Source organism: Antechinus flavipes, chromosome 3 (assembly GCF_016432865.1).
Source record: "Antechinus flavipes isolate AdamAnt ecotype Samford, QLD, Australia chromosome 3, AdamAnt_v2, whole genome shotgun sequence".
Taxonomy (NCBI): Eukaryota; Metazoa; Chordata; class Mammalia; order Dasyuromorphia; family Dasyuridae; genus Antechinus; species Antechinus flavipes.
The window spans coordinates 89,956,777-89,980,563 of record NC_067400.1 but is presented as its reverse complement, the minus strand read 5'-3'; the positions used below and the strand labels follow the sequence as shown (position 1 = coordinate 89,980,563).

General features: G+C 37.5%; 1 protein-coding gene across 1 annotated transcript; it reads left to right on the top strand.

Annotated features, from left to right (window-relative positions):
- The first annotated feature begins 4,580 nt into the window (after nt 1-4,580).
- Nucleotides 4,581-23,247, top strand: RGCC (regulator of cell cycle). Its single transcript, XM_051983871.1, has 5 exons — nt 4,581-4,809; nt 5,654-5,842; nt 16,443-16,550; nt 21,010-21,072; nt 22,850-23,247. The coding sequence occupies exons 1-5, from the start codon at nt 4,749-4,751 to the stop codon at nt 22,855-22,857; spliced, it is 429 nt and encodes a 142-aa protein (XP_051839831.1). The 5' UTR covers nt 4,581-4,748; the 3' UTR covers nt 22,858-23,247.
- The last annotated feature ends 540 nt before the right edge of the window (nt 23,248-23,787 follow it).

Below are 23,787 nucleotides of genomic sequence, written 5' to 3'. Positions count from 1 at the left end.
ACTATCTTCCCAAGACAATTCAAATGGAATGGATTCAGTTTCTTGACATGGTGCTGGTACACTGTCCAGGTTTCACATATATACAACAATGAGATCAGCTCAGTGGCTCTGTAAGCTCTCAGTTTGGTAAGGAGTCTAATACCTTTCCTTTCCCATGTTTCCTTCCTGAGCCTTCCAAACACTGAGCTAGCTCTGGCAATGCATGCATCAATCCAATTATCTGTGGTTTCATCCCTGGAAAGTATACTGCCAAGGCAAGTGAACTTATCCACAGCACTCAAAATTTCTCCATTTGCAGTAAGTGATACATATGGATGGTATGGTGCTGATTGATAGAAAAACTGTTTTCTTGGTGCTAATTGTCAAGCCAGAATTAGCATAACAGCAGAGAATCAACCCATATTTTGTGCATCTCAGCCCTAGAGACTGCATTGAATGCGCAGTCTTTTGTGAACAGAAAGTCATACAGCAATTCTCCCTCCATGTTGGCGTAGCTTGCAGCCTTTTCAAGTGGAATAATTTACCCATTATTATGGTAGCTGTCCTTGATACTGTTTTCATTTTCACTGAAGGCATCTTACAACATTGCAGAAAACATCATGCTAAAAAGCATGGGAACACTCAAACAAAGGAAAATGCCAGCAAACATTATTAGGTAGAATTTAAACATAATGATTTTCTGATCTCCCAGAGATGATAACAGCGCTACACAGAATCATGTATCAAAATTGCCAATTACTTGCTTAGAAAATTTTATATATTGTCTGACATGTTCAATATAGTGTAGATTGGTTTTACTTAATTGATTTTATTTGTCACAAGGGACTGTTCAGTCTTGGAGGAGAGCTTTAAATGATTCTGGAGTGAAGATAGAAGGTATCAACAAGATGCCTTTTTTAAAATGCCCCCTCCCCAGCCTTTAAGGTAGTTGGTCGGCTGTGATCAGTCTGGTTGGAGCCAGGAGAGTTGAAGTGTAATTAAATACAGATGGGGAGCTGCTGACCTTGGAGCTGAACCAGGTGAACTGGGGGGATGGAAATTAAGGAGATGTATGGATCACAGAGAGGCAAGATGACTTTACTAACTCCTAAAAAGCAGCTTGGGAAGATTTCAGAGAGGATGAAAAATCAGAATGATTTAAATGATTCACTCTAACACCAAAAGGGAGGATAAAAGCAAACTCAGGATATGCTTTGGAATTGTGCATAAAGTATTGAATCATTTACAGGGGTACTCAAACTTTTTAAATAGGAAGCCAGTTTCACTGTCATTCAAACTGTTGGAGGGCTGGACTATACTAACAACAAAAACTTTGTTTTGTGGGCCTTTAAATAAGAAAACTTCATAGCCCTGGGTGAGGGGGATAAATGTCCTCAGCTTCTGCATCTGGCCGGCGGGCCAGATAATTTGAGGACCTCTGAGTCAAGGGGATGCCTAATGCAGAGGATTCCTATGGATAAAAAACTAAGGGGCCTGAGATCTGGGGCCTGAATGGGAAAAGAACTTGCCTTTTCCACAGACTTAGGAAGATGGGCATTATGAATTTAATAGAGCTGTGAGAGCAACAGAAGTATTGGCTGTGGAGGGGTGATTGGTTACTTCCTCTTGGCTGGATCCCATTCTCGTGTGGACAGGACCGCTCATTCCCAGTTCCTCCTCCTCCTTGACAGCTAGACACAGTGGAGCCCTGAGGTCGGGAAGAGCTGATTTTAATTTTCTGACATTTACTAGATGTGTGATCTTGGTCAAGTCACTAAATATCTGTCTGCCTCAGTTTCTTCAATTGTAAAATAGGAGTTAAAAGCACTTGCTTCACAGGGTTGTTGTGAGGATTTAATGAGAACATCTGTAAAATGCTTACTACAGCACCTAGTACATGGTAGGTGTTTCAAAATTCTCCTTCCTTTTGGTTTTTCAGGTCTGGACTTCTCTTTAGTCAATGCTTCAAACCTGTCCCTTGGGGGGATAGGTTCCTACTTGCCCTGGAAAGGAAAAATGATAAAGGAGGAAAATACTAGAGGTAACTCTCAAAAAGTCTACTCCAGCTCTTTTATGATCCTTCCCCCAGCAGTACTGCCCAAGGCCAATTAGGTCGAGGTATTGTTTTGAGTCATGGGAAACTATAAACTCAAAACTAATATACAAATATATATAACATAGATATGCCTATACATATTCATAAACACAATATATGTATATTTTTATATATGTGTGTATCAATAAAATGTATATATAATATATAAATATATATCCCTAAAATGTCTTCACCCCACTCTCAGCTCCATGCCAGGATTTGCCTCCTTACAGTTCTGAAACCTATCCATATCTCTTCATTCATTTTTCGCCAACAATAGTTTCCTTCTCGGCTATAGTTCATATCTCAAGGTCACATACAAATCAGGACTTTAATGAATGATCATGCCATCTTGGAGAAACTGGTTTCTTTCAAAACAACTTGTGAAACAGAAAACAAAATAAATCCTTAAAGAACAAAGATGGGGTGTGTGTGGGAGAATAAAAACAAGGTTCATATCTTCCCTTGATGAAACAAGATGGCAACATAGAAAAAAGATGAGAACAAGTACTATGGCTTTTGTTCTTAGCAGCACATTAATCTGTCCCCTTTCACTCTGCCTTTCACTCTGCTCTGTGATTACATAGTCACTGTTCTAATGTCTGAATTCTCCTCTCTTCAACCTGGTGCCTTTCTAATGCTATGGCCTGACCTGGCAGTGACTTAATGTGGTAGTGGTATTGCCTCCAGAGACTGCAGGCGTTTTTATCTTTTCTAGCTAACTAGTTAGATAAAGCATTTATTAAATATTTACTAGGCACTGTGCTAAGCTTAGGGTTTCACAGATACAAGCAAACAAGCAAGACCTGACTCTATATCCTAGAACTTACATTTAAAAAAAAATGCTTATTTTACCAAACACATGAAAAGATAAGTTTTCAACATCCACCTCTGCAAAAGCTTGCTTTGCAACTTTTTCTCCCTTCCTTCTCTCCACCCCCTCCCAAAGACAGCAAATAATCCAATATAGCTTAAACATGTGAAATTCTTCTAAACTTATTTCCATATTCTTCATGTTGCACTAGAAAAATCAGATCAAAAGGCAAAAGAAAAAAACACAAGAAAAACAATCAAATAACAACAACAAAGGTGGAAATGTTATGCTTTGATCCATATTTATTCTTTATAGTTCTCTCTCTGGATATGGATGGCTCTTTTTTATCACAAGTTTATTGGAATTGTCTTGAATCACCTCATTGTTGAAAAGAGCCACGTCCATCAGAATTGATCATTGCATAATCTTGTTGCTGTGTACAATGTTCTCTTGTTCTATTCACTTCACCCAGCAACAATTCATGTAAGTCTTTCCAGGCTTTTCTCATATCAGTCTACTCATCATTTCTTATAGAACAATAATTTCCATTACCTTCATATACCATAACTTATTCAGCCATTCCCTAATGGATGAGCATCCACTCAGCTTTCAGTTACTTACCCCTACAAAAAAGGGCTGCTACAGACATTTTTGCACAGGGGGTCCTTTTCCCTTTTTTGTGATTTCTTTGGGATACAGGCCTAGTAGAGACACTCTTGGATCAAAGGATATGCAGTTTGATAGCCCTTTGCTAGAGCTTACACTTTAATGAAGGAAAAAAAAACATAATGGAGAGTTTGAAAGGGAATAGGGTATTTTCACAGAGATTGGATCACCTCTGGTGTCTGGGAAATGACTTGGATGTAAGTAATATAAATTGAGCTATCAGAAATTTCCATGGGAATACAGGTGGGGATGAAGGTCAGAGGGGAAGCAGAATATTTTTGGAGCCGGTATTTGGGAACTTCTAAGGACCGACGTCACAACAGGGCCATTCTTGACAAGGACATCTAAATCTATTTCCCTATTACCCCAAACTTTATTCTCTCTGCGTATTCTAAAATCTTCCTTTCTGGACGCATTCCCTTCGTGGTGATGTCTTTCCCTAGTAAAAAGTAAGCTCCTCCAGGAGAGGAACTATCTTGTTTGTTTGAATTTGCCTTCCTAGTGCTTAGCAGTGTACATAGTCCCTAGTAAGATGCTGAGTCGTTTTTTCAATAGTGTCCAATTCTTCGTGACCCACTTGGGATTTTCTTGCAAAGCTATTGGAGGGGTTTTCGATTTGCTTCTCCAGTCCATTTGACGGGTAAGGAAACGGAGGCAAACAAGCTTGAGTGACTTGCCCAGTCACACTGGTCCGAGGCCAGATTTGAACTCGCGAAGAGCAGTCTTTGTGACTCCTCCAGTCCCGGGACTTACCAACTGTGTCACTCAGCACGTAACAAGCGCCTTAATAAATACTCACTCACTCATTCATTCATTCATAGTTTGTATCAGAGGAGCTTGTAGATACTTAATAACTAGTATCCGTGGAGATCGTCCCACAGGCTTAGCCTGGCCCGGGGAGGTGCCCGCTCCCGGCCAGCTCTTGGCTGTCTCCTGGCCGCTGGCTCACCCCCAGCTCCGCGGTCTCCTCCCACCGGCCTCTCCTCCGGCCCCGCCTCCCTGGTCGGGCGAACCGAGGCTATAACAGCTTGCGGCCGCCTTGGGCTGCAGAGGAATTCCCCGCAAACTGCTCGCTCGCTGCCTCGGGCTGCGGAGTCCGGAGTCCGGCAGGCGCAGGGGACGCTGACCGCCCGGCGGGCTCTGAGAGCAGCATTTTCTGAGCCTCATTCGCGGGGAGATCCTGAGCTCGGTCCCATGAAGTCCCCCACAGTACAGCGCAGCGCCGGGGGCGCGACGGCGACCGCTGCTGGGGCAGGTGAGTGCGGTCCGCGGGGCAGCGGGCTCCGGGGCAGAGGGGCGCAGGGACTGGGGCCCGTCCGAGAGTGGAACGCAGCCTGGACCTGGAACGAAGCCTAATCCCCTTGGCTCCCTTAATCCCAGCTTCATCACCATCCTACCAGCTAGTCGTGGACCATCAGGTGGGGTCAGACCTGAGAAGGGAGGAAAACCTATAGGTCCCTCTTAAATTCCCAATAGAGGGAGGACCGGGCGTAATCCTTTTTATGAACTTCTTTAAGAAAAAAAGGAAAGAAAGAAGGAAAAATGTAAAAAGGGAAAAAAAGGAGAAAGGAATAATAATAATAATAATAATAATAATAATAATAATAATAATAATAAAGGTTTCTCTTTCTTCCTTCTGATTGTTTCTGCCTCCTTTCCTCTCCCAGCTGTTATAATCATCCGACGTCTCTTTTGTGAGTCTGACCCCGAAGTTTGTTAGCTTGGGTTGGAGGAAGGCTTTTTTTTTTTTTTTTAATTTTTATTTAATAATTACTTTATATTGACAGAATCCATGCCAGGGTAATTAGGCTTTTTTTTTTTTTTTAAAGTACTATTCAAAAGATCTGAATCTCCTTTCTTTCTACCTCTATCTTCCCTTCCATCCATCCTTACTTGTTAAAATGGCAGAGACTGAGATGAGGTCTTGCTGCAGGGGTTTGCACGGGACTCTTGAGGTCCTGCAGCTATGGAATTCAGGCGGAGAGACTGAAACTGGGCTGGTTAAAGGGTCTTGGGCTAGGACGGGCTTGCCTCTCCCTGCTCTGGCTACATCTGCCCCTCCCAGCTAACACTCTGGCCCGGTTCTTGGTCCTCTGTAGTTCCTTCCCTGGACTCGGTGGTGGCTGCCGACCTGTCTGATGTCTTGTGTGAGTTTGATGAGGTCATGGCCGATTTCTCATCCCCCTTCCACGAGCGCCACTTTGAGTATGAGGAACACCTGAAAAGGATGAAGCGAAGGAGCAGCGCCAGTGTCAGTGACAGCAGCAGCGGTTTCAGCGATTCAGAGAGTGAGTAGGTTCCTTCAGCTCCCTCTCTCTGCTTCCCCCTCCCTTTTCCCTCTTCTTCCCCTCCCCTTTCCTGTCCCTCCTCACTCCTCTTTCTTCTTCCTTTTCTCTTTCTCTCCCTGTCTCTCTTCCCCTCTTTTTCTCCGTTTTTCCTTTTCCTCACCTCACCCAAATGGGAATTTTGCACGGTCCACTCTCCCTTAAATCCAGTCCACTTGCATGTCATGGCATCTCCTCTTTGATAGGATCCTCTTTGAGAACGAAGGACAGACAACAACTTCTTCCTTTGCTGCTTGTAGTGGTAATGTTTCACCTCCCGTTTGGGAGAGTCCTTGCTATCTGCCCCACCTTCTGATAGAAAGCAGGAACTTTACACCTGAGAAGCTTTATGGGCATTCTCCATTGATAACAATTGCAGACAAGGAGGGGTGGGGGTGAAGGATAAAAGTTGGCAGGAGGAAAGGGAAGGATGGTCCCTGACTGGTACAGAGGGAGATGGAATTGAGTTCAGGATCTCTGATCTCTGACCACTGAATTTCAGCAGGAACAGGAATACCTGGTCTGTCCAGGAACCCTGTGAGAGATAAAGAGTCATGTGAATGTTCTTTGGGGGTAAAAGAGTTATGTGAACTCAAGTCTACAATCTTTAGGGACACAAAAAGGTTAAGCAATGTTTTGTTTTTCCAGTCACTGTAAACCTGTATATTTGAGAACTTTTATTGCAATTTTAAATCAGATTCTAAACTTTTTATGAATAAAAAGAGCATGGTAAAAGACTTCAGGGGCCAACAATGAGGGGATGAGAGGAATGACAAGATTTAGACCATCTTTGAAGCTAAGAATTTATTTCTAAAATTGGTATCTTGGAAATAATCAAAATAACCTCTTGTACTTTTTTTTTTAAAGGGTCAGAACTCCAAACTTGACATTTACATACTGTTCTCTGAATCTGGGCAAGTCAATTAATCTCTGCTTTAGTTTCTTCAACTTTAAGATGGGGGTAATAACAGCATCTCCTGCTCAGAGTTGTTGTGAGGGAGAGCACTTAGACTAGTACTAGTAGGTATTACATAAGTGCTTATTCCCTCTCTCCTTGCCTTGTATGTTTTGTCTTCTAAGTATAAGTGACATTTATGCCCCTCAAATCTTTTGGAAACATGGTCCCATCCCCCAGGGGTTCCTACCTCTCCTTGTGTTTATTGAGTTATGCTAACTCAGCATAAACTAGGATGGTGAAAAATGGGAAGAAAGCCAGTCATGGCATGAGCAGACAGAAAACTGACTCTCTACAGGCACATGGCTCACTGAATTATATTTTTCTTCTCTTCCTCTGCTAGTTCAACATGCTGAATTTAGAAGCTTGGGTTTGCCTAGTCACTTACCAGCTGATATGCCAGTTTGGTACTGCTGGGCTACATAGATCAGAGGTTTATAGCTAGAAAGGACCTCAGAGACTATCCATGGTCTTTGAAGCCCCAGTTTGCAGATAAGGAAACTGAGGAAGAAGGGGTAAGGACAGCCTCATGTAAACCAGTTTTCTATAAAAATTGGATATTCATTTAGACTGTGAATTTTGAACTTTAAGTCTATTATTATTAGTTTTTTTAATAATTAATAAATGTAACTAGGTTTTAAAAATATGGTAATCACCTTAGTTTTTTTTTTTTACTATCTTCATATGATTTAAGTACTTCTAATAATATTTCTATGCCTTGTTGTTTCAAAGTACTTTTACATACATTTATCTCATTTGATTTTCAAAATAGCTCTGTGACATATAGGACAGATACTATCACTCTAGTTTTGCAGATAAGGAAACTGTGGTTTAGAGCTGAAGCAGCTAGTGAATGTCAGAATGGGAGCTCAAATCTAATCCTTCTGCTACCTTTTCTCAAAAGAATAAGTTGGCTGATGCTACCCATTTCACTATTCTTTATTCTTGAAGTAAACTCAGTGAAACTTTATAATCACAGAAAAACAATTTCAGATAGTTTATGAAAGGACTTCAAGAGATCATCTAACTCAAACCTTTCATTTGCAGATGTGGAAATTTTAAAAAATATTTATTTATTTAGTTATTGTTAATACACATTGCTTTGTGAATCATATTGGGAGAGAAAAATCAGAACAAAAAGGAAAAACCATGGGTGGGGGGGACACAGAAAAAAGAAGTGAACATAGCATGTGTTGATTTACATTCAATCTCCATAGCACTTTTTATGGTGCAGATGGCATTTTCTATCCAAAGTCTATTAGAATTGTCTTGGAAGGAAACTCTTTATGATTGTACTTAGGAAAATCAGGAGCTATTTTCTCCCTTTCCAAGGAGGGAAAAATTCAGTTGTCAAATTTGGACATAAGCAGATATTTTTCATGCAGATAAAGGACACTCAGTGCCCTAACCTAGGATTTGAGTTTTGGCTCTTTTGACAGCCACAGCCCAGACACATCATCTGGAAAAGAAGGATAATTCTTACTTCACAGGGAGGTTTAAAATGAATTGCAGCTTGTAAAAAGCAAGGGACTGAAATAGTTTTTCCTGAACTTTCTTACTTTCTTTCTTTCTTTTTTTTTTTTAAATGATTCTGTGGCTAATAGCCTGGAGCTCTTGCTAAATAGAATGAAAGAGCCTCCTTCAACCTGGTTTTCTTCTAATTTAATTTCAAAAGGAAATCTTACATTTCTTGAAACTTGTCTCTATTTCTGTGGCTATACTTGAATGTGTCAGCATCAGCCTTGGTAGGAGATAGAAAGTGAGAAGTGAAATACACATCCTTTCCTACTGAGGCAAGAAAATGAGGACAGTTTGTCCAGTGCTATTTCATTGCAAAGAAACAGCTCTTGTTCAGGCAGCGACCACACTCCTCTTGAATAGAGTATAAGATTGCCCATTCATAGGCTATCAGGACTTCTATTGGATGGATCTCAGATCCAGAATCCTTTCTTGTTTCTTTTGTGGCCACAGGAAGAAGGCGCTGGAAAACATCCTTGACCAGCATTGGGGGAGGTATTTTCAGTGTGTGGATGTGTGTGTGTGTGTGTGTTTTACCCAGAATGTGGTTTTTTGTTTTTTTGCTTTTTGTGTTAATGAGACTAACTATTGTTTGGGAGTTAGGAAAATAAAGCAGAAAAAAATGATCAAAAGTTATATACATAATGGCCCTTATCTAATTCTCTGCTGGCTATTTGAGCTCATTACTTACACAAGACTGGTTAGAATATAAGTTCTGGAATACTTAGCTTATCACATAAGTCATCATCTTTTTAAGTAGCTAAATTATCTGCATGGAGCATTTGTCATATTAAATAATTGACTTTTAGTGCAATAACTTTAGTCATATTGTGAATAGTTACACTATTTGAGGGAAGGGAGAGAGAAGTCAGCAGGCCCATTATAAAAGGTTGTCCAAAAAAGTTTTAGTGAAGTTTTAAACTTTAATAGCCACATAGATCCATTTACCAAATGGGAAAAAAATAAGGTGTTAGATCTCAAAGTGCCTCATTTAAGATCTGAGATTGCTTAGCCATGAATGAATTCAAGTCAAAAAACATTTAAATGCCTCCTATATGCCAGATTTGGGGCTAAGTCCTAGGGATACAAAGAAAGACCAAAAAAAAAAAAAAAAAAAAGCCCGGGCACAGAACCCAGATTTCCTGAAATGAACTGAATTTTCATTTAAGATATTAGTTAAGATGCCTCACTGACAATTTTGATTATCATTGTTTTTAACTTTGATTAATTTAAAAATTTTTTTGGTTATTTTAAAAAGGTGGTCAATCATGGCTACAGTCAGAAAATCATATCAGAACTTCTAGGTGTTTCTATTGACAAACTTAGGGACCTCAGGCAAATAACTGAGGCACTGGTGTGCCTTGTTTCTCCACCTGTAAAACTGAAACATGGTTATTCAGATGGAAAAATTCATATTTTCAAAGTATTTTGACACCTTCCTGAAACCTTTGTTTCTATTACTTAATAATAATAATAGTTGACAGTGCTTTATGTTATACAAAATATTTATATCTCTTTATTTGAACTTCACAACTAACTTGTAAGGTAGGCACTCCAGGTATTATTGTATCTGTTTCTATAGATGAAGGATCTGAGAGTCATGGCTAATAAGGCTATCAGTCCTTATCAATAAGTTCTGAATGTCTGTCAAATCACATCTCATCATGATATAAAATGTTGGTTGTAATAATTTCTCTCTCACATATGAAAACATGCATCCAGTTGTAAATGCAATAAGACTATTGTGGTTTTTCTCATTTCTTCTTCTTTTTAAAAAAATTTTATAACTTCTTATTGACAGAGCCCATGCCAGGGTAATTTTTTTTACAACATTATCCCTTGCACTCACTTCTGTTCCAACTTTTCCCCTCCCTTCCTCCACCCCTCCCCTAGATGGCAAGCAGTCCTCTACGTGTTAAATATGTCATAGTGTATCCTAGATACAATATATGTGTGCAGAACTGAACAGTTCTCTTGTTGCACAGGGAGAATTGGATTCAGAAGGTAAAAATAAACTTGAAGAAAAACAAAAATGCAAACAGTTTACATTCATTTCCCAGTGTTCCTCCTTTGGGTATAGCTGCTTCTCTCCATCATTGATCAATTGAAACTGAGTTAGATCTCTTTGTTGAAGAAATCCACTTCCATCAGAATACATTTTCTCATTTCTTTTATGTTACCATCCCTTCCAAACTTCCAACCCAACTTTCTAGGAGAGATCAAAATGGTACCATGATCTGAGCAACCAGAAAAGAAGAAACCCTTTCAAGTGTGTTTTTCATCCTAAGGAGAAAATAAACATAGCACACATTCCTTCTTAGTGCTACACTTGCAGACCAGTATGTACACTTGACGCAGGGGTGGGGTGGTGAGAAGTAAACATTTCATTCAGCCAATACTTTTCCTGTCCCAGCTTTTAAGGTGGTGTCCTAAGCAGAATTGAATACTAAAATAATTCATATTCATAATTCATAACCTTCCTATGGTTCCTTCTCCACCAAGTTATTAAATTGATTGGAATTGAATTAATCCCTACCCTTGTCTTACCCCCAAACTTCTGCTATCCTGAGTTTGAGCACATAATATCAGGCCTTTTAATGACTGTGAAATTAAAATAGCATTACTAGAGTTTGAGGAAGATCCTTGGGAAGCTTTTAAAGAAGGAGGAACTGCTGCAAAGGATCACTCGATATATCTAGCATAACCTGGGGCTTGGAAGAGAATTTGAAAGACTTTAAAAAATGTGCTTTTGCTTCTTACTGGGTGGATTACAGGTAGGAAACCTTTATTTTGGGTATGATGGATGTCAGCACCATGATTGTCACAGAGTGCCAATGACCTGCATTTTGAGCCAGACTGAAGGCCGAGTCCTGTGTCTGGACACTGGCAAAGTAAACAATGACCTGGGTAGCTTGGGATACTTATATCAATTCCATGATGTACAGATCATAATATTAGGCAATCTGAGTGGGAGGTTTGTTGTGCTCTGATGCCTTGGCAGGATGGGAGCTGTTTCAGAAGAGTAGCTTATGGCAATGTTGGTCAAATTTTTCTTTGGCATGTTTTACTTATTTGGACCACTAGAATCTCCTTCCCCCACTCCATCCATCCCCTATGACAAAAGACAAACAGGTCTAAAGTTTACAGTTCAGTTAATTACTATAGTTCACTTGCCTGAAACTTGTGGGGCAGTTCTATATTTGTAGGAGTTTTGGACAAATTTTATGTTTTGTGGCTTCATTCTATTCTGAAATAGAAAATGTTTGTGCTAACCCTGAATTACCCTTCCCTCCTCCCCAAGCTAAAACAACACACCTCCCTCCTTAACAAGTCTCTTATTTTGATCTCTACCCTACTAGCATTCTCAATTTTAGTAGTGTTCAGATGTTTAATATTACTTCATGGAATTTTAAAGTATGAAATCATTTGTACTCAGCATGAGATTTCCAACTAGAAAAAAGTGAAGTTGATTTACTATAGAAAGTATCTAATTAGAACAGATTTTTTGAAAGCTAAAAATGACTTTGGGTTGGTGTTAAGGCCTTAAAAATCTTCCTCTCACCTGTGATCTGAATTATTAGAATTAGAATCCTCATTTGAGTAGGAGGACTTGGATTCAAAGATCAGTTCTGCTCTTTACTAAGTATGGTGCAGTGGAAAGAAAGTATTAGAGCTGAAGGACTTAAGTTTGCATCCTGATTTTGCCCTATGTTACTTTAGAGGAATCACTTAATTTTAAGGCCACAATTTCCTCATTGGTAAAACGAGAGATGTGGAACGAGATGATCTCTAAGGTTCTTCCCAGATATAAATCTGTGATCTTATGAAATTGCTCTTATTTACCATTTTGCCATAGAGACAGCCTAAATATTCTGATCAGTTTTTAGGTTGGCTAGAAGACCTTCTGAGGAAGAGAAGGGAGTCTGCAGTGAAGTTTTCAGTCATGCCTTCTTTTAGGCTTCCAGCATCTGTATTCTTCCCTAAGAGATATTGTTCCTTTGTATTTCCTCTCTCCAATGAGTTAGAATCAAATAAACATTAAAGTCAGAATTTATAATAGGCTAATAAATTGTTTGGGGGTTTCATAAGGGGCATGTAGGAATGTTAAAGGTAATTTGAACAAATATTTAGATGAGTTATTGGGTGGGGGGATATATAAATTTTTTCTAAGTAACTTGGTTTATAACACCTGCAAACTCTGCCCTGATGGTCACTATTTTACTTGATTTTAAAAAATTAATATTATTTATTTTTTCCAAATACATGCAAAGATAGTTTTCAGCATTCACCTTTGCAAAACCTTATGTTTCAAATTTTTCTTCCTCTTCCTCTTCCCCCAAGAAAGCAAGCAATGTGATATAGGTTTAAAATGTGCAATTCTTTTAAACTTATTTCCATATTTATCATGATGAACAATAATTTTTTTTAAAGCAAGACAGTTTGGGTGTGTTAAGTGTCTGTGGTCAGATTATTTAGAACTCAGATCCTCCTGACTCCAAGGTCACTGCTCTATCCACTGTGCCATCTAACTGCCCCATGATAGCCACTACTTTAGAGTGTGTGTCTTGGACACTGATTCATGATGTTGATATAAGCTGAGCAGGATGTAGGGAAGAATGCATTGGTTTGATGTATCAAAATATAAGGTGCTAAACAGACTTTATAACTGCTAGACTGGTGTAACTTCTAAAATGACTGAGGCAAAAAAGTTGATTCAAACTGCTTGTTAAAAATAGCTTGTGTCTGCCTCATTAAAATAATTATATAATATCTGTGAGATACATATGTGTGCATTACATAACTTTAAGAGATTCTTTCCTCCTAAGAGTTCATATAACATCAACAACTCAAAGACAGACAGGAAAAGGCAGGTAGCAGAAACTGAGGCACAGAGAAATGAAGGGAATTGCTTAATATCATGCAGGACAAGGTAAGACTAGTACCCATTCACTTCCCATCTGGTATTTTATTAATCTAATCTACTAACTATAAAGGTGCATGTTTTATGGAGTTTGGTGACTGTAAATAGACATAAATATGGGTCCCTGGGATTAGAGGTCTAAACCATATAAACTGATGAAGGTCTGTCTGATTACATATACAGTCCTGGTTTAAAGCATTCACTGAAAGGTCACATTTCTTTAAATAGGTGCTTTGAAATTGTGTTACTGGGCATAATTTCACATACTTGGGGCCTTGGATTGAAATGCCATTTCCGAATTTCCTTTGCAAGACCAGCTTGGGAAGGTCAGGACAACATCAGTTTCCTGTGGAGCCTGTAGGAGCAGGGGTGTCTGGTTGCTGCTGACTGCTGGTTCATTGGAGTGTCTGGGTTTTGGCCGCATGAGTTTTTATTCAAAGGACTATGAGCTAATATTGTGCTTTATATTGCCGTAGTTGAATTTGTCTGTGTTTTCCATCACAATTGTCCCCTGGTGTATAACCTGATTGTAAAAAAAGTGCTTTGGGCCATAAGTTTGTATTAAAGTTCTCCCAGAAGCAAAGTAAAAGGGGTTTCTAGACTTTAGTCAAGTATTCCTATTATTTCCAGATACTATCTTTACCCCCAAATGAACATGTTCATATCTATCCCTTACGCCAAATTACGCTGTTAATGATTCAGGTTTTTTGGTCTAATTTTATGGTTTTTATCCTTAGAAACATGACTTCTGTTTACATAAAGAAATGACAGGTGTCTTTTCCCTTCCTTAATCATAGGATGGACATGCCTTAATTAATAATAGATTCCTCATAGAATATTAGAGCAGGAAGAGATATTTATATAGAGTATCAAACTTTGTAAAGTTCTTTAAATGTGTCATCTCACTGAATCCTCATAATAATACCCTCATTTTACAGTTGAGGAAACTGATCTGGGAGGTTAAGTGACTTGCTTTGTCTAATTGCTTAATCTCATAGATGAAGAAATAGCCCAAATATGTTGTTATTTGGTGGCAAAGCCTGAGATTAGAATCCAAGTTTCCTGCCTTTCTACCTCTAAAAATTGATTACTTTTTATATTTACATCACCTTTTTTTTTTTTTTTAAATATATCCCTCTTCTATCTCCTACTTAGAGAGATATCACTATATCAAAAAACAAAGGAGGAAAATTTTTTCAGAAAAACTATTAGCCTAGTCTGACAGGGATAGCCAAGTCTCTCACCTCTGCAAAGAAAGGATGAAGATGCTTTTTCTCCTATCTTCTCCAAGGCCAAACAAGTTGATTTTCAAATGTTTCCATTAATTTTATTGACTTGACTTCTCTGGTGTTAACTGGATGGCTCCTACCTTTCTTCCAATTCTAATGCAGAATAAAGGAAGAAATGGAGAAAAGTAGTATTCTGGTAGCTTTTTCTTCTCTTGTTGCTACAGCTAATATTTTTTGTACAATATTGAATAATAGAGATGATAATGGGCATCCTAGCTTTCACCCCTGATTGTACTTGGGAAGGCTTTTGCTTATGTCCATTACAGGTAATGCTTACTGATTATTTTAATTAAATATTATTTATCATTTTAAGGTAAGCTCCATTTATTCCTATAATGGGTTGGGGTTGGGATAAATGACTATTCCTAAAAGCTGTATTTATAGGGTTCAAAAACCTTCTTCAGGGCTTTTTGGGTTCCTCCTTGGTTAACCAAACTCCAAGACAGTATAAATCTCAGAGGAACAGTAGTGTGAGGGTGCAGTTACCCAGATAAAGGCACCTTGAAGGACCTTTGGAAATACTCCACAAGAAAGCAGGGAGGATCCAATCACAAGACCAGACTTCCTTGTACTTATGTTCTTAGGTGAACTCGTATCCTCTGGCAAAGGAGGGGCTAGAAACAATGTCTCTCTTCATTAAAATATATCCCTGTGTAGAGAATGTTGCCTCACTTGTGAAAAAAAAATTCTCCACCCAACCCCGCTAATCTGAAACAACCAAAGCTATTATTGGCTCGGTGGAATGACAGACACAGAGATCCCTGTTCTCCCGATGGAATCCTGTATTTTATTGGAATAGAGGCAACTTCTAGGATATCATCATACCCTTCTTGACTGGGGGATATGGGAGTTTTCCTTGTATCACCTACCTCAGAGGTGTGCTGGAAGGAAAGCATTTTGCAAACTTTAGAGGGCTGTAGAAATAAGTCAATTCATAATAATCGATATACAATATAATGATCATTTCATGTACTAATATACATATGTTGCACATGTCATCCACTATGTAATAGAAGCTCATTGGATTCAGAGACGGATTCTTTTTTGTATTTATATTCACAGAGCCCAGCACACATAGTAGGTACTCAATAAATAAATGAGGAAATGATATATGTTTATATGTACATAGATATGAAATAAAAAGCTTATGAAATTATGCATATTTTTAGAAAGAGAACATTTTTCATTTATACACACATGCATACCTACTTTTTGTTGTTCTTTGGTCCTAAGAAGATTGTCAACTTTTTATAGAGTTGCTTACTTATTTTATATTACTTAATATTGTAAACAGTAAATCATCAGTCATTACAGTATTTTTTTCAGACCTTATAGTCTATATATTAAAACATGTCAACATGTACTCTCTCTCTCTCTCTCTCTCTCTCTCTCTCTCTCTCTCTCTCTCTATATATATATATATATATATATATATATATATATATATAAAATCATATATATGCATATAAAGACCTGGATTTTAATATCAAGCCAGCCATATGACCTTGGAGAAGTAAATTTAGCCTTTTTTCTCCTTCATCTTCATCTGTAAAATAGGAATTACAACACCTGAATGACCTAATTCACAGTTAGTGAATATCTAATGATATGTATATGAAATAGTTTGTAAACTTAAAGTATTAATCATTGTGAATTATTATTAGCTATTAGATATATATACATACACACACACACACACACACACACACACATATATATATATATATGCATACTCTTGGAAATGCAGATATCTCTTTCCATGCAGACTTAAGACTTTTTTTCTTTTAGAGACTGTACTTATGACTATTATTATTAGTTGTAGTAGTTGTATATCTTCATTCTAATTATCTTGTATGCTTTTTTTTTTTTTTTTACTTAAAGGTGCAGATTCCCCTTACAGGCACAGTTTCAGCTGCAGTGATGAAAAGTTGAATTCTCCAACAGTCTCAACGCCATCTTTGTCCTCTCCCCTAGTTGTTCCTCGTAAAGGTAAATTTGACAGTATACAAAAAATTTGACCCAGTATTCCCATTCTTCATTCCCCTTCCCATCCCCTTTTTCACTTCCACCAGACTCTGGGACCATCTCTGCAAGCACTGAGGGGTCTGTATTTTTTTGGCTTCTGTGAATCAGAGTTGATGGGCAAGACTTCAGATTCCTCACACTTGCAGAACTTTATGGGGAGAACACATCTGCAAGTGATTCCAGATGCTCTTTTGTTCTCTTCCTTAGCACAGGTTGTAATCTGGTTATAGGCAGGATCTGTGCCAAAGAACAGTGGCTAGCAGACTCCTCCCAGACTGGTTGGTTCTAGAATGCAAAACCCCTCTGTGAGCATTTGTTGGAGGTGGAGTTTTGTAATTGCACCAATTATTTCACCCACGTTCTCAGTAATTGCACCAGCTCAGTAATTAAATAGGATTTTCATGATGTACAGTGAAATGCCCTGAAGTAAGTCAAGCTAGAAGCTTTAGTATTTCCTGACTGTTTTGAGAACAAAAGATCCCAAAATTTGGAGTGCAAAGGAGCTTTAGATATTTTAAGGATCTTAGATGATGATCCAAATACCCCATTTACAGAAGAAAACAAGTTCAGTGCGCCCAGTCAGTCATCCTGGGAAACAAGGAGCAGAGATGGGATTTGAACTCAGATGCACAGGACTTTTTTATTTTTATTTTTTCCTGTATCACATTGCTTCTTTATTCTTTAAAACTCATGTGAAGTCTCCTAGCTCTTTGGATTGACTTAGGTGAGAGGTAAGGAAACTGACCTTAAATGTTTTCAACCTCAAATAAATGCCTTTGTTAGATAGTAGAACATCAGGTTACACTGGACAGTTGCCTTCCTGACAACAAAATAATCTTTGTTTTTCAGAAGTGAAAATTATATAATGTAGAAAAAAAAAAGAAACAAAAAAAAAGCTATAACTTCTTTGGATTTTACCACTCTCTAAAGTTAAAGCAGATTTTTTCCTAAGAGATTTTCCATTTCCATGACATATCCCCACCCAGATCTTGTTATTTTAGAACCCTTTTGGGAATTGGTACAATCATCTATCTCACATTTTCTGGTGAGCCTAGCATATTAAAAATAGTCTCAAGATGGCACAATCTTGCCTGAAGTTGCTGCCTGGTCCCTGATCCTGAAGAGGTGTCACCTTGGAGAATAAAGACCTGCTGGCAAAAGGACCATAAGGTCTAAAAAGCAATGTAGCAAGGAGTTTTCTATTACTAAAAATGTGAAGTCAAATACTTCAACGGCAAAACAAATGGGCAATTCTTACAGATTTGTCAGTTTTTCTCAGGTTGTTGGTTATAAGTTTGCCTTGTTCACACTTCTTAGAGGAAGCTAGTTCAAGAAAGGAAAACTGTTAGATTATTGAGCCTGGCTTTGGTACTTCGAAGTAAAGTACCTAAGAGCAAAACAATCCTAATTTCTGCTTCCTGTTCCTACCTTCTTATCTCTCTTCCAAATAAAAATAAAATCCAAACTCGAGCCAGCCCCTAATTTTGACTTTTCTATTTCTGAAATGGCCTCATTATTTTCCACCTTTCCATTTTGCCCCCTAATTACAGCCCCATCCAGCTACCCACATATAGAACATCTCATTCTCTAATGTTCAAAGACATTTGTATTTCCTATCTTACCTTGCCACCTTCTTCTTTGGCCATCATTTTCCTTCTTTGTAAAATGAAAATCTTATACTTATTGATTTCTAAGGTCCCACCCAGCTCTAATATTTTATAATTCCCTCACCTTCCATATTCAGTCAATAAGTCCTACTGATTGTTCCTCCACATTTTCCCTTTCCTTACTGTTTTCAGTGCTCCATTACTTTAATTCATGCCTTCATTTTTCTTTTGCCTGGACTATCAGCAAAGTCTTCTAAATAGTCAAAAAGTGATAGTTCTGGAGGTGGAAGGGATCTTAGATAGGCTCTAGTCCAACCTTTTGCAGATGAGAGAACTGATGCCCAGGTAGATTAAGCAATTTGCCCAAGTACCAGAAGTAGCATTTGAATCTAAGTCTCTTGACTCCAGAGGCAGAGTTCTTTTCCCTCTATCCTATAATCTTTCTTCTTAGTTTCTTCTCATCATAAAATCTATCCTGCTTACAATCATTATGTTGATTTTCCTGATCATATACTTTCTCTGCCCTAAAACCTTCAATGAGTCCTTATTGCATAAAGAATGAAGTTCAAATTCAGCTTAGCATTCAAGTCCCTCCATTTGGAGTCAGGAGAATCAAGTTTGAACCCAGCTCTGTTACTACTTATGTGACTCTTGGGAAAATAACTTCGCTAAGATTCAGTTTCTCTGTCTCTCTCCTCCCTTGTCCCCATATGTATATATGTGTGTGTGTTTATTGGGGAGGGTAGGACTAGATGATTTCTAAGATCTATTCCAGCTCTTTAATGAGGTCTGACCCTCTTTTTCTTCCAATATATTTTTTAAAAATTCAATTTTTTCAATCAGCAAAAATCTGCTTGCTTTCTTTCTCACCTCCCAAATGAGAATGAAAGAAAAACAAGACCTCTGTTACAAACATGTGAAGTTAAAAAAAACACATTTCTGCTCCAAAACTTTTCTAAAAGTAGTATATTCATGGAGTGCCCTTAAAGGAGGCTTTTTGGTGACTCATTTGTCAGGCATTTGAGGTCTTTGTACTAACACCACTGGTTACCACTATGGCCTTTCCTAGAGATGCTCTACCTGAGCAGTGACTAGTCTGTTGAAACTATCCATCTTTCCCATAAATTCTATGTTCCTAATATCTCTTGTATTTTAATATCTTGATCCCAACGTATTTTCCCAGGAAAACATTCCACAACTCAAGACATTCCTGGTAGATGATGGTTTCAGTTTCATATGCTATTCTTCTGGGCAAATATGTATTTTTTAATGCAAAACTCACACACACGGCTAAATTAGAAGGCTGAATTGCCCTTTGATGGCAGAATTTCATCATGTGGCAAATGGGTGGGAAAAAACCTAGTGAATGGGGGAGATCTTGCTCAGGATAGGATACTTTCCCAAGTCTTCCAAATCCTACATCACTGCATGTAAAAATGCCCCCATGACTCCCTTATATTTATTTTGGTATATCAATACAAGATATACTTTGGTACTGAAGGCTTAATAAAATATATGCCAAGATCTGGACATTCAGTAACTCCAACTTGGAAATTAGAGTATTTTATTAATCTCTCCAAAGACAGTGAAGGAAGACTCTTTTTTCTATCATAATATGAAGGAAGAAAATATTTTAGAAACTTTAGAAACATTATTGTGCTTGAACCATAGAGCTGGTGTGCAGAGGAAATGGCAAAAAATTAGTTTTTGAGATAGTTCTCTAAGAGTCTAAGAAGATGTCAACCTGGACTAGAAGAAGCTTCCTTCTCTGGGTGTTTCCTATGATAGTGAATCACAGATATTGGCTCCAATTTTGAAAAAACCATCGGATTGAAAACACCTTGAAGGTAGCTATACTTAGCAGCCCACAACTGGTAGTAGCAGCATAATGATTGTTAAGTATTATTGAATGATCGAAAGAATGCAAAAAAGGTCAAATAATCCTGAAGGTCACCATATGTCTCCCTGAATTATTCATATGTAAAAAATTAAAGTTTTTTAAAAAATAAAAATAGCTTTTTATTTTTCAAAATATATGTGAAGATAGTTTTCATTATTGGCCTCTGCAAAGCTTTGTGTTCCAAATTTTTCTCTCTCCCTTCCACTCTCCCCCTTCCGTGGACAGCAAGTAACCCAATATAGGTTAAACATGCAATTATTCTAAACATATTTCCACCTTTATCATGCTGCATAAGAAAAATCAATTCAAAAGGGAAAAAAATCTAAGCAAACAAACAACAAAAAAGATGAAAATACTATGCTGTGATCCACATTTAGTTTCTATAGTCTTCTCTCTGGATGGGGATGTCTCTCTGTCACACGTCTATTGAAATTACCTAAAATCACCTCTTAGTTGAAAAGATTCAAATCCATCATGGTTGAAAATTGCATAATCTTGTTGCTGTGTACAATGTTCTTTTGGTTCAACTCACTTCACTCAGCATCAGTTCATGTAAAGCTTTCCAGGCTTTTCTGAAATCATCCTGCTGATCATTTCTTATAGAACAATAATATATGCCATAACTTATCATGGTAATAATATCAATACCAAAACCAATAATGAACCATTCCCCAACTGATGGGCATTCACTCAGTTTTCAGTTTTTTGCCATTACAAAAAGGGCTGCCACAAACATTTTTGCACAAATGGTTTCTTTTCCCTTTTCTCTGATCTCTTTGCGATACAGACTTAGTAGAGACACTGCTGGATCAAAAGTTTGATAGTCCTTTGGGTATAGTTCCAAATTGCTCTTCAGAATGATTGGATCAGTTCACAACTCCACCAACAAACTAAATTTTTATCCCCTGTTTTACAGCCAAACTTGGAGACACCAAAGAACTAGAGGACTTCATTGCTGATCTGGACAGGACATTAGAAAGTAGGTATTATTTCCCATATTTCACAACAAATAGCTAACAAAAATAACAATAGCTAACTCCAAAGATGGAAATACTATCTATGATTTCATTGATATGGAGAATTTCCTCCACATTGTGAACAGAGAAGCTGTTAACAGTTATTTGATGTGTTAGACACATAGAAGGTGCTTAACAATTGATTGCATTTGATTGATTGCAAAAATGAAACCATTAGTTTAGAGCCAGGATGGATCCTTATCTTTATTGACAACTTTGTCATAACCCTATTGGCCATTAGATAACATGTTTCTATTAGAAAGTTGAGCCTTTAAGATGGAAGAAAATGAGCAGATTCACCACCACAATCATTCTGCCATCAGCAGAGGTCTTTATTAAAAAGCTAAAAAGCAGTCTCCAAAGAGTAATAGATCAAGAAGACATGTGTGGATTAATTCTCTTAAGAGGATTTGAAAGAAAGTGGTGTGGTCAAAGGAACTTAAATGGAGTTATTAAATCTCCCCTTTTCTTCTTAGTTTTTAAATGTTTCTAGCATTGAATTTGGAAGCTGCCAATTTCTTTAGGATGGGAATTGACATAGAATAGTATTTTTCAAAGCCTGAGGATAACTTCTTTTGGAATGAATTAAACAACCATTTTCATAGAGACTTGGGAATGGTTTGAATCTTTTAACTACTAAACTTATTTTTAAAAGAAGTTATTTATTTTAATTTTAATTTTTTAAATTTTTTAAAACTTATTGACAGTTTTTTAAATTTTTTTTTATTTTTTAAACAAAAAGAAGTTATTTAAAAACTTATTAAAGGACACATTCTTATACCACTTGAAGAAAAACTCAAGCCATGTATGGAATAATATAATAATTATTCTAAATGCACGCTTTTCATTTGGAAACTAATTCTAACGCTATTCTGTTTGCATGTCCAGAGACATAATCTGTGGTTTCCAGCACACTGGAATATGAATCCCCTGGGGAGGTGTGAGGATACTCTCCTTTGTGTAAAGGACAAATCAATTAGACCATATTCTAAAGGGAGTAGGTAGGGAGAAGTGAGCAAGAGATCGGGGTGGAAGAATTCCTCCAGGAGGGCTTCTTGATAGTGTGTAAGATTTTTGTTCTTTGAACTACCCCCTTCTTAGTCTACCTACTTCTTTTGGGCTCTAGAAAGGAAGGGACACAACATCAGATGTTGTTGGCTAGAGTCTCTTTCCCATCAGGGACTCTGTTTATTCAGCTACAATTGGCAAAGTCATAGTAGCTGAATTTTGACTCAATTCTTCAATTTCCAGTAATTGCGTGATTTATACAAATGGGGTGTCTTGCCTTAAAACTAGGTCTACTTCTTGCCAAACATCTGGATGACAACAACTAGATTTGAGTTTAAAAGGTATGCAGCTATTTTTGGCAGTGTCTAGCTCCAGTCTCAAATGGGACTGAAAGTGGAGAAGAAGCCTGGCACCATGCAAAATCCTATTTGAAGATTTTTATTGCCTATTTAACACAGTATCCTCCTCCTTCAGACAACATAAAACCGTTTTAACAGACGTTCCTTATAATTTCCCCATAGTTTTTATCATAGGTCTATTCTATGAATTTGCCTGCTTGATTTAAATTGTGAAATTCTGCCCAATTCTGGCAGTTGGAACAGACATAAATTAGTGGGAAGATTGCCATTAAAGTTGATCCTCTGATTCATGTCTCTGACGTACAGCCCAGTAAAGTATAGGATATGTATAACCTTATGTGAATAGAGACTGTTATTTCTTTCATATTTATAGGCATGTGAAAAGAGAAGATGTGGGTACCTGTTCTTTCAATGGGAGAAGCTTCAGAAACCCGTGAAGGCCCAAGGAAGCCAGCTGTTAGAAACTGCTGCCATAGTTGACTAAGATCAGTGTATCCTACTGTCATCTGAGATATTTTTATTTAAAACACAACCTTGGGGATCACTTTTTGCTGGATTCTTAGGTGGTAAAATTGACTTCATTAACCTGTGCAGCAGATGAGAGCAAATAACTTACGCGCTAATATTATATTTTTCCTTAAAACATACTCATATATAATTTAAAATGCATTTATGAAGATATTTGTAATTATATAGTTGGAAACAGTAATAATGCTTTATCCCTTTATAATATATTTTTGTATGCAAATAAAATTTGAACTGGAGTCCAGATTTTTTTTTCAGAATTTCTTCTATACCTACATCCCTACATTTCCTCCATCATTGAAGTCCAAGAATTTTAGGGGTGAAAAGATTTGGAAGAGGCCTTAGATATTATGTTAAACAACCTAATATCTAAAGCAAGAATTTTAATGATCAAGAACAACATCATTGACAAATTTTTCAGCTTCTGATTTAAGACAGCTCCCCCATCCTAAAAGGGATTCTATTCCATCTTTTAGTAGCTTTAATTGTTGGGAAATTCTCTGTTATTCAACAAAGAAACATCTATTGAGCCAAAATCTGCTTCTCTATAACTTTTTACTGGTTTTAGTTCAATTCCCTGGCTAAAAAGAAAGTTTGATTTTTTTACAGGACTCCCCCCAAATATTTAAAGATAAATGAACGTACTCTCCTTATTCCTTTTTTAATGGTAAAATAATATTGTTAAATGTTCTAAATAATTTGATGTCCATTTGGTATAACCATATGGTTATGTGTAATATGAAACTTGATTTCAGGTATTGTGATTTTGTTGGAGATCAGATTTCT

Bases quoted from the DNA above. Each gene is read 5' to 3' on its own strand.
- RGCC (XM_051983871.1), top strand. From the start codon at position 4,749: ATGAAGTCCCCCACAGTACAGCGCAGCGCCGGGGGCGCGACGGCGACC. The intron at 5,843-16,442 runs GTGAGTAGGTTC...TTTTACTTAAAG, and splicing joins CGGTTTCAGCGATTCAGAGA to GTGCAGATTCCCCTTACAGG. The intron at 16,551-21,009 runs GTAAATTTGACA...CCTGTTTTACAG, and splicing joins CCTAGTTGTTCCTCGTAAAG to CCAAACTTGGAGACACCAAA.